We start from the raw sequence: 11,595 nt of genomic DNA, 5'->3' as shown, positions 1-11,595 counted from the left end.
ACAATGTGGGAGTTGAGAGTTAAAGTTGTATTTGGGGCAAAATAAGGTCTGCACCCCTGAGATAGTGTTTCTGATAGTTCTGAGAAACTGCTGTGAGGAAGTGAGGTGGGGAGCTAGGATATTTAGGAGTTTTGCGACCAAGGGCAGGCAGTTGGGAAGATCAAATGATTACTGTTGATGAAAGAAACCAGATGCTTCAGGTTAAGGAATTTAGCTCTTCTTTGTGTGTGGGAAGATGGAAGAGTCTGGGCTCATTGAAATTATTCCTTTGATGTGCATCTCAGCTGTCTGGGGGTCATATCCTATGTTTGCACGTCCTGAAGTGCCTCAACGTTCACCTTAGGGAACGGCTACATTCTGATGACAGCTTGGCAGGTATTCTTTCCTTCCAGAGTGTCCTTAGGGCTCATATTGGAGGGCTGAAATCGTGGATGTCTGTGACATCCTTATTTACTGATATGGCAGGAAATGTTCCATTTCTCACAGCACACCATAAAAACTTACAAACACACCTTCTCCTCTGGCCTCCTTTTCTTCTAACCCTATTAAAATTTCAATTTAACACTTCTGTGCTTCTTTTACTTCCCAAGAAGGAACGCCCATCCATCAGGCTTAGCAGAAAGCCTTAGGACCCAGCCAGGACCCCAGGGCTTAAAACACCGAGTCCTCCGCACCTTTGGTTAGCCTCGGGGAAGCCGGGCCCCCAGGGTTAGGACTTCTCTTCTGCCTCCTTGGGGTCGCCTGCCGGTCCAGCCCCTTCCCCTAAAGCGCAAACGCTCTCAGTCCAAAGACTGACTCCGGGGCTCTGGTGCAAGCTGCCCGCTGCGCCCAGGATGCGTAGGAGCTGCCCAGGCGCGCCCTCTCCTGGCCCCGGGGGCCCCTCGCCAGCTTCGGGGACCTAGGCGTGCCGCCCCTCGCCGCAGCCTCCACGGCCCCCTCGGCCACCGGCTCCAGCGAGCCGCTCCCCGGAACCCAAGGGCGGGGCGCCCAGAGACAGGAGCCTGTACCCCGAGCGCGACGAGGAGCGCGCATTCCGCTCTCGGTGCGCCGCGGACCGGGACACCCAGGACCCAGAACGGGCCGAACCTGGCACATCCGGGACTCTAAGCGCCCCCATCCTAGGAGCATCCCCAAACTGGGAGAACCCTAGATCCGGAGCGCCCCCACGGAGGAGAAGCCAGACTCAGAAGAATCTTGACCGGAGCAACCCCGGACCGGGAGCATCCCAGACCCAGGACACGTCCCCCGGCCGCGGAACTGGAGCAGCGAGCACTCCACTCGCAGCTGAGTTCTGCCAGACTCTCTCTGTCTTCGCGTTCCTTTTCTTTTTTCTTTTCTTTTTCAGCCTTTCCTGTTTAATTACACTTGCGGCTCCTCCTTTCTTCTTTCACGGTGGGAGAAAGACAGCAGGTATTGTTTCTCGCCTGCCTCCGTTCGTCCGAACCGTGTGGAGGAAGCCCCGGCTCCAGCCTCGGGACCCCTTCTGAAGGTAAGAAAGACCTGACTTTTTCACCTTCACATTCATCCACTGCCCTCTGCTGCCAAGGAGGCGGCCAGCCTCTGGGGCAGCATTTCTGAAAGATCAGTTAAATATGTGTGCATATACATATGAGGATGTATGAAAGTGTTAGTCGCTCAGTGGTGTCTGACGCTTTGCAACCACATAGACTGTAGACGGCCAGGCTCCTCTGTCCATGGAATTCCCCAGGCAAGAATAGATTAACGGAGTCTCCTCTATGTGTCTCCTGCATTGCAGGTGGATTCTTTACCGCTGAGCCACCAGGGAACCCCATTATATATGTTACGCATATAATTTTAAATATTAAGTATATGTGCATACTTACATGAATAATTGGTGATTCAGCATCATAAACTTTCCCTGATGGTATAATTTTAGAGGCTAAAACCGTCCCAATTTTTTTTTTCTAGAAAGGTGAGAACAGGGAAAGGAAGTGAGAGTTTTCATTTACCAAGCAGTTACTTGTGTCTGACACTGACTTTTAGATGCTTCGTTTTCGATTTAGCCTCCTACAGGCCAAATGAAGTATACTTCCCATTCTCTTTTTTTGGCGGGGTGGGTGTAATTGCTTTAGGATGCTGTGTTGGCTCTGCTGTACAGTAAAGTGAATTGGCTACCTGTGTACATATATCCCCTCCCTCCTGAGCCTCTCTGCCTGGTCCCCCCAGGTCATCACAGAGCACCGAGCTGAGCTCCCTCCGCTGTCCGGCAGGTTTCCACTGGTTATCTATTTAATACATGATAATACATATGTCAGTCCTAATCTCAATTCGTCCCACCCCCCTTACCCTCCCTCTGTCCACACGCCAGTTCTCTATCTATGTCTATGTTCCTGCCTTGGAAACCGGTTCATCAGTACCATTTTTTCACATATATACGTTAACATATCATACTTGTTTTTCTCTTCCTGACTTACTTCACTCTATATGACACACTCTAGGTCCATCCACGTCTCTACAAATGACCCTATTTCGTTCCTTTTAGTGGCTGAGTACTATTCCATGCAACCCACTCCAGTACTCTTGCCTGGAAAATTCCATGGACAGAGGAGCCTGGTAGGCTACAGTCCATGGGGTCGAAAATAGTTGGACATGACTGAGTGACTTCACTTCACTTCGCTGTTCCATGTAGTACCACATCTTCTTTATCCATTCATCCATCACTGGATGGATTTAGGTTGTTTCCATGTCCTGGCTACTGTAAATAGTGGTGAAGTTTGCTTCTGAAAAGGAGGGGGACCTGAGCACAGGGAGGTTCAGTAGTTTACCCAAGGGGATCCAGCTACTAAGTAACAGATTCCCAGGTTCATTCCTAAATTTTCCTAATTTCAAAACCTTTGCCTTTCTCTGAGGTGCCTCCAAGGGTTTTAGAACCCCAGCGCCTGTACGCAGTTATCAAATAGATGTCTGGGCTGTGCCTTCAGATGCAGGTACCTGAGCTCAGTGTATTATTGACACACCACACCCATTTGGTGCTGTTGTCCTGGGATCTGGAACCCCAATTCCCAATGCAAGGGCCTTAGATGGGCTGGGAGGGAGCACAGGTTCGATCCCTGGCCAGGGAACTATTGATAAGATCCCATGTGCTGCATAGCTCAACCAAAAAAAAAAAAAAAAAAAAAAATTACAAAGCGAAAGAATGATAGATTTGAATGCATAAACATAACATTGTCCATATGTTAAGACATCAAAACAGGGATTAAAAAGGAAAACAATGCAACAAATTGAAATTTTGCAACAAATTTCTTAAAAATTTAAGAACTGGATAAAAAAAAGCATGAAGACATGAATATAAAATAGCTGAAAATACATGATTGGTATTTTGCCTCATTTATATCAATAGAAATGCAGGTTAATAAGCCATGAGATACTATTTTACCAATTTAAATGCCCAATCAGATTTAAAGAAGGGGAGAACTCAATGCTAATGTGGGTGTAGTAGAGGAATATTGTTTTGTGCTGGTGTGTTAGCCACTCAGTCATGTCAGACTCATTTGTGACCCCACAGACTGTAGCCCACCAGGCTCGTCTGTTTTTCCAGACAAGAATACTGGAGTGGGTTGCTATTCCCTTCTCCAGGGGCTCTTCCTGACCAAGGGCTCGAATCTAGGTCTCCTGCATTGCAGGCAGATTCTTTACCATCTGAGCCACGAGGGAGGGTGCAGGTCTTGCGTTGGTGAGGGGTATGAATTATTACATTTCTGAGTACAATTTGGTGGTATGCATTTATCATGTTTAGAAATATATTCTTTGACTCATAGCTATATTGCCATATAGTAGTGCCAAGGAAAAAATAAGAAATACAGAAAAATATTTGGTTGGCCAAAAAGTTTCTCCTAGTTTTCCACACAATGTTACAGGAAAACCTGAATGAACTTTTTGGCCAACCAGTAATAATAGCTCAGTGATATTTATCACTCACCAGGCACTTTGCAGCAGTAACTCATGCAACCTTCACATTTCCGGGAGGTAGTATTGTTATTCCCTTTTATGGATAAAGTGATTGAGGAACAGAGATGATAAGTGACCAGCCCAATGTTATTCAGCTGCTAAAGAGTAGAATGAGTTATCTATTTTATACATACTATCGATAGTGTATATGGGTCAGTTCCAACCTCCTGATTCATCCCACACGCCCCCTTTTCCCGTTGTTATCCATATGTTTGTTCTCCACGTCTGTCACTTTCTGCTCTGCAAATAAGATCGCCTGTACCAGTTTTTTTCAGATTCCACATATGTGGATTCGTATATGACATTTGTTTTTCTCTTTCTGACTTACCTCACTCTGTATGGCTGTCTGTATAAAAATAGATAACTAATGAGAACCTACTGTAGCCCACAGGGAACTCCACTCAGGGCTCTGTCATGACCTAAATGGGAAGGAAATTTAAAAAAACACCACGTAGGGGATATATGCGTGCGTACAGCCGATTCCCTTTGCGGTTCAGTGGGAACTGACACGCTGGAAACAACTATGTGTGTGTGCGGTTGCTTCAGGCACGTCCAGCTCTTTGTGACCCTGTGGACTGCAGCCCGCCAGGCTCTTTAGTCCGTGGAGTTTTCCAGGCTAGGATACTGAAGTGGGTTGCCGTTTCTTACTCCAGGGGAAGCAACTATACTCCAATAAAAATTATTTGTTTAAAAAGGGTAGAATGAGGGTTCAAATCCATCCAGTCTTGTACCAGAGGCTGTACCCCAAAAACTGATCTATGCTGCCTTACACAGGAAGATGGCCACAGAGTCATTTTATAATAAAATATATCTTGTAAATTATAAAATACCCATAAGAAGGAATATCATGTGGTAGTTAAATTCATAACAAAGAGTATTTTTTTACACAGGAAAAGGATATTTCATTAAGTAGTAACTGCAGGATATGAGATGATTTTAAATCTTAATTATTTGAAAATATACAGAAAGAAGTATGAACCAATGCTAAAGTATGATGCACATTGAAATTATTTTCTTCTTTTCAATCTTTATTTTATAAATGTTCCATAATAGGAATACATTACTTTAGAAATCAGAAAAATTTTTTCAAAGAAAGAAATAAAAAGAAAAAATTTTAAATTATGAAAAGGCAAAAAAAAAATTAGTATCAACATCAAACATAACACTAAAAATACCCACCAAACTTCCTGCATGTAAGAAATGTAATACTTCTATCCTACTAAAGGATATATAAGGATTGATAAGTACCAGGGTGTCTATGACATTTATCAAAATAGCTTTTATTTTGGAAATGACTTTCGTAATTTAATATCTTAATGTTTTAAATCCATAATAAGTACATTAAAAATTTTATATATACACATACAGAAAGCAGTGCAAATACCAGCTAATCTGTATACTAGGATCTTCACATGTTGCATATTGAAACTCAGAGTTAAATCATCAGAATGCTGAATAATCTTGTAATAACTTCATCTCTTAGCAGACCTTGAAAATTTTAAAAATAAAACAAACAAACAAACAAAAAAAACCCAGCAGTGTCCTTTACAAGGCTGTATTGACCTCAACCAGAGGAAATGAATCTTTTCATTCTACCTGAGATAAGAGGATACCGTTAATAATAAAATTGTGTGTGTGTGTGTGGTCAAGGGATTGATTTCAAACCATAGATGTATTCTAATTTGGTTATGATCAGTTGGTACTTTCCACTCATACTATATTCCTTTGTCTTTACATTATTGAGTATTCTCTCTCAGAAATTACATCAAAGCCTTGGTGATGTTATTCCTAAGGCTTAATATGAATGGTTTGGCAGGTTAGCCATTAATCTTCATTGAGGATTCAGGCATTAACAATATTCTAAGAGCCTCTTGATGAAAGTGAAAGAGGAGACTGAAAAAGTTGGCTTAAAACTCAACATTCAGAAAACTAAAATCATGGCATCTGGTCCCATCACTTCATGGCAAATAGATGGGAAAACAGTGACAGATTTTATTTTGGGGGGCTCCAAAATCACTGCAGATGGTGACTGTAGCCATGAAATTAAAAGATGCTTACTTCTTAGAAGAAAAGTTATGACCAGCCTAGACAGCATATTAAAAAGCAAAGACATTACTTTGCCAACAAAGGTCCATCTAGTCAAGGCTATGGTTTTTCCAGTAGTCATGTATGAGAGTTGGACTGTGAAGAAAGTTGAGCACCAAAGAATTGATGCTTTTGAACTGTGGTGTTTGAGAAGACTCTTGAGAGTTGCTTGGACAGCTAGGAGATCCAACCAGTCCATCCTAAAGGAAATCAGTCCTGAATATTCATTGGAAGTATTGATGCTGAAGCTGAAACTGCAATACTTTGGCCACCTGATGTGAAGAACTGACTCATTTGAAAAGACCCTGATGCTGGGAAAGAGTGAAGGCGGGAGGAGAAGGGGATGACAGAGGATGAGATGGTTGGATGGCATCACCGACTCAATGGACATGAGTTTGAGTAAACTCAGGGAGTTGCTGATGGACAGGGAGGCCTGGTGTGCTGCAGTCCATGGGGTCACAAAGAGTGGGACACGACTGAGTGAGTGAACTGAGCTGAACTGAGTGGCAATTAGTGAAAGCATTATTTGGGGCAGAGAGACTCACATCTCTAGGAATCCTTCATAAAGATTTGCTCATTTAATCACTCAATACTTTTTGGAGATAGGCCTTGTTATCAACACTGTTTTGGTAATGAGCAAACAAGCCTTGTGACTTCTAAGTAACTTGCTAAAGGTTGCACAGCCTGTGAGGGCTCAGGCAGGAATGCCAGCCCAGTTTTGTATGTCTCAAACCCCAGGCTCTTTCCACTGTGTTTCACTTCCTTTACAGGTGTGTGTTACATAAGGAACACGGGTATCCTTTATGAGATATTCAGTCTTGATCTATGAACCCCAATGTACCCATTTTTGTATTCTCTCTCAATTTGTATTATAATTAGTCAAACAAAAGATGGGTTGGATTAGCATCAAAATTCAACACAGATTTGAGTTCACTGAGTCCATTTAGCTTAGGCATCTGGATTGTATAAAACTCTGAAATTTGGGAGTTTTTCTATGGTCATGTGAGTATAGACACACTTCTTCCTTTTTAACAAGTATTAATGAGTACTTACTATGTGGGAGGCATTGACTTTAGTGATATAGTGATGAGCAAGATTAACGTAACTCCTAACTTGTGAAAAACTTAGTTCTAAAAAGAGAAAGGTCAATATTTAAAAATTCAACCCATATGAAGACAGTAATGAATACTTTGGTGTAGTGGGAGGGAAAAAAAGAAGCTTCAATGCACATACACACACACTTCCACATGGGCAGACTGTTCATTTGCAGGATGGTGGATTTTCTAGAAATACTGTTGTCCTCAGCTTTGACCTTTGAGGTCAGATTTAGTGGACCAGACCTAAAATAGAGCAGGCTGTCTTAGAAATTTGCATTTTTAGGTATTCCCCCTGAATTGCCTTGAAATTTTATTAATTCTACATGGCTGAAAGTTCTAAGAAACACTGGTGACTGTACGAAGGGATATGAAAATTTGTTGAGCTAATTTTTTAGCCTGTATGCCAGAAGACTTTTAAAACCTCTTTCATGAAACAGGTATGCTTTTGTTTGAAAGTCTTGGCTGAATCTGTTTTATTCTGTTTTCCAGAGAAACCGTTTGAAGCAGAATCCTAACATGTATTGTAGAGAAATACCCCTGACAGTTTGGGTACTTATGTTTATAAGCGCCTCAGGTGAGTAGTTATAATCAATCACAAGCTTGCTTCATTGGTGTTCTAGAGAGAATATCAACGATTACTTATTCATGTGGAGCTGGTTACTAAAGATGTTGAACTTATTAAAATTTGTGATTTAAAATTTTACTTTAGAAAATTACCAACCCTTTGGTATCCCTGGCATAGAAAATGAGAGATTCATAGGAATGGAATCAAGTAAAAACTCATGTGAGGTTACTGATAAAGATTGAACCCTGAGTTTATGTAGAGAGCAGGAAGTGAAAACTTTTACTCTGAAATACATTTGTCTGAGATTGAAATTGGCTTCATGTTATTTGAAACCAAAGAGATCACAACCATCCTTGTCACTGATTTTTACAATTTTTCACATGTGATTTCCATCCCAGGGGGAGGTTTTGTCATGGCTCCCCAGGGTTTCCCTGGTGGCTCAACAGTAAAGAATCTGCCTTCCAAGCAGAAGCCCTGGGTTTGATCCCTGGGTGAGGAAGATCCCCTGGAGGAGGGAATGGCTGCCCACGCCAGTGTTCTTGCCTGGGAAATCCCATGCACACCGGAGTCTGACGGGCTACATTTCATAGGGTCACAGAGAGTCGGACATGGCTGAAGCTACTTAACGTGCACGCGTATGTAGGTTATATCTCTTAAACTGGAAGATATATCAAGCTTTTACTGACCTACCATCCTTTCAGGTGTCAGTTAAAACTAACACCCTCATTAACACATGTATCACACCTTCTAAGTTGAGGTCCTGAGCTGTAAGTGAAAGATTTTGTAACAACCACCAGAAACAAGGTTGATGTTCATTAAGTGCTGTGTTTTGAGGTCGTTTTGACAGCCAGGTTTTCAAAGAATGCTTCTGCCATTGGAGCCACTTCCTCTCTACCTTGTGGTTAACAACACTGAGTTAAAACCAGACAGTTGCTTTGAAAAATAAACCCTGATTATAGAGAAGGCACATACTTTGTATCCCTCCAGAGAACTGCTTTGTTCAACATAAGGGTTCTGATGTTCAAAATGCAGCCAGAGGAAACTTTCAGAAGACAGGATAGGGAAAAAGTCCATTCCTGCCTACTTTGAACCATTGGAAGTGAAGAAGGAGGGGAGAGGTGACTCAGGATGACCCAAAGGATCCGATAAATCCCTAAAGCCATGGTGTCTGGGTTAGTTGAGAAAGAGGGAAGGAGAGAGAAATCTCTGAAAGGAGAAGTGACCCAGATTTGAGTAAGTCAATATGAATTAATCATCAGTATGAATTATATGAGTCAATTATTGATTATCCACATGATAACCTAGAGAAGTAATGGATTTACACATACATAGGCATACTTTTAACCATCCTCACCCTTGCCCGGGGAATGGTTAGGTAGACTGGTTGAGAACAAGACCTGTGAGACTTCTGATGGTTTAGGTGGGAAACTGAGGTTTCTAGGTTTCTTTTTCTCCCCATGGTGATGCCTCAACTGGGGTGTTTCAGGGTAAGTGTGGCAACATTGTGACCTTGCTGACTGTCATGTGTAACCTTTTCTTTCAAGAGACTATGTGCATTTATTTGCCTTCCAGCTTCTGTAGGTTAAGTTCCAGTATCTTCCTGTTTGGGAGACGGTGTTGGAAATTTTGTCTTCATTTACCTTCTGCAAGTGCCTTATGGTTAGAGAGATTGACCTCCTGTTTCTTAATGTTGGAAAGGTTGACCCTAAAATAAGAACCCACAGAAATGAGGCATCGAGTTTTCTCAGGATGTTCTTCCCAACCCAGCTTCTTCATCTGAAGCAAACTTATGTTGTCATTCTGTTTTGCTTTTTTTTTTTCTTTTACTTTGCTAATCTATAGAAGAAACTTGTACCTCACGTCTTCATATTACTGCAGTCGAAGGGGAACCTTTCTATCTGAAATATTGCTTGTCTTCACCGGAGCATGAGAAAAAAACAACCACCATAAAATGGTACAAAAATGAATCACATGGACCTGTTGACCTGAACTTGAGCAGTTCACCCAGAATTCTTTTGCGTGGTTATGTTTTGGAGTTTTGGCCAGTGGAGTTGACTGACAGTGGATCTTACTCCTTCCAAATGGGGTGAGTACACCTTCTCTTTGTGGTAGTATATTTCACAGAACTCTTGGACTTGGTTTGACAAATCAAATAAACAATAATAGGAGAAGTCTGATTATCCATACGTTTTCTTCTTCCTGTTCTTCCTACAACATGAAGTAATATGTCATTGTTGAAAAATTGAATTAAATACTGCTCTATATTTATGTTCTTAGTAATGTTAATGAAAGGGGATTGCCTCAGTGTGACTTACTTTTAGGTGACCCTTGCCAAAGATAAATGAGGCTTCAGTGAAATTCATTTTTTAATTCAGCTGTTCCTGTTGCCCAAAGTCACCAGTCAAAAGAATTAAGTGGTACAGGCTTCATGCTGTTTCTAAGCATGAAGTGAAGCAGAACAGATTCCTGGGTGATGGCCTCAGACTGGGGAGATGGGCTGGCATTGGGTAGACACTCTAATCCTGGTGGCCATGATTCTTTGGTGGCTCGGTGGTAAAGGATCTCTTTGCCAGTGCAGGAGACACAAGAGACACGGATTTGATCCCTGGGTTGGGAAGATCCCCTGGAGAAGGGTATGGCAACCCACTCTAGTATTCTTGCCTGGGAAACACCATAGGCAGAAGAGCATGGTGGGCTACAGTCCCCAGGGTTGCCAAGAGTCAGACACGATTGAGCGATGAACGTACACACCCTAGTCCAGTTTCAGGGTTGATTGAGAGCCAGGTGGCAGTGCTGGTGGAAGATGTGTGGGTCAGACAGTCACAAACCTACCTCCCAGGGCAGTGAGAGGGGAGCATCCAATGGACTTTGCACAGCCTTCTCAGGACTAAGCCTAGGTAGAGTCTTCCAGGATACCTGTATTCAAGAATCCTGATTTCCATGAAGTGACGGCCACTCACTGAACGTGTCAGTGATTATGACTGAACTTAAATCTCTTTATACTTTATTTGGTGAGATGGGGAAGGAGTAACTGGGACAAGAAATATTCTATGTGATGAACCGTTAGTGAGAACATGGGTGATGGTAGTGTTAATCTGGTACGTTTGTGATGTTGTGTATGTACTTATGTATACATGATATATGTGTGGTTTTCTTTTAAATTAATTTATTTTTGTTTTTGGTTGAACTGGGTCTTCACTTCCTCTAGTTGCAGTTAGCAGGGGCTACTCTCTAGTTGCAGGGAGCAGGCCTCTCATTGCATTGGCTTCTCTTGTCACAGAGAACGGGTTCTAGGGTGTGCGGACTTCAGTAGTGGTGGCACGTGGGGCATAGGTGCCCCATGGCATGTGGAATCTTCCCAGACTAGGGATTGAACCCATGTCCCCTGCATTGCAATGCGAATTTGTAACCACTTGACCATCAGGGAAGTTCCATGTGTAGATTTTTATAGAGATTTGAGACTGACCTGTAGAAAATAGCTGAGGGCCAGGTACATGGTGATGCAGCACTGCTAGACATAGTAGATTTCTTTCATGAGCATCTCTGGAGTGAGTCCTGATTTATCATCAGAGCTCTTGAGAGCTGAGTGAGACACCGCAGTGAAACCTTAATTGCACTCCTGTGGTTTTGCACAGAGTGAGGTCATTTGGGTTTGTTTTTACATATAGGAACTCTCAGGAGTCAGAAAGAAATTCAGAATCTCTTATTAACCTGTGAATGTTATGTGACCTTTTAGCAGGGGTGATTACAGAAGTGGGTTACAGTTGGGTGTTTCCACACTAAGGTAGACTATATAACTCACAGTTGGTGCAGAAGAACAGGATTTGGGCATCCATGAGCAAGTCTCTTTTTACAAAAATAAGGGAACATTTTTTCACT

General features: G+C 42.4%; 1 protein-coding gene across 2 annotated transcripts in view; it reads left to right on the top strand.

The window, feature by feature from the left end:
• Positions 1 to 1,048: 1,048 nt before the first annotated feature.
• Positions 1,049 to 11,595, top strand: part of IL18R1 (interleukin 18 receptor 1) — a 34,806-nt gene continuing 24,259 nt past the window's right edge. For both annotated transcript variants that reach the window (XM_065929660.1, XM_065929659.1), the window contains exons 1-3: positions 1,049 to 1,489; positions 7,641 to 7,725; positions 9,559 to 9,802. In XM_065929660.1, the coding sequence (XP_065785732.1) occupies positions 7,668 to 7,725; positions 9,559 to 9,802 (302 nt within the window). In that variant the 5' untranslated portion in view covers positions 1,049 to 1,489; positions 7,641 to 7,667. The remainder of the gene's footprint in view (positions 1,490 to 7,640; positions 7,726 to 9,558; positions 9,803 to 11,595) is intronic.

Source organism: Muntiacus reevesi, chromosome 3 (assembly GCF_963930625.1).
Source record: "Muntiacus reevesi chromosome 3, mMunRee1.1, whole genome shotgun sequence".
Taxonomy (NCBI): domain Eukaryota; kingdom Metazoa; phylum Chordata; class Mammalia; order Artiodactyla; family Cervidae; genus Muntiacus; species Muntiacus reevesi.
The sequence above is the reverse complement of the archived record's forward strand: the minus strand, read 5'-3'. Positions and strand labels throughout refer to the sequence as shown.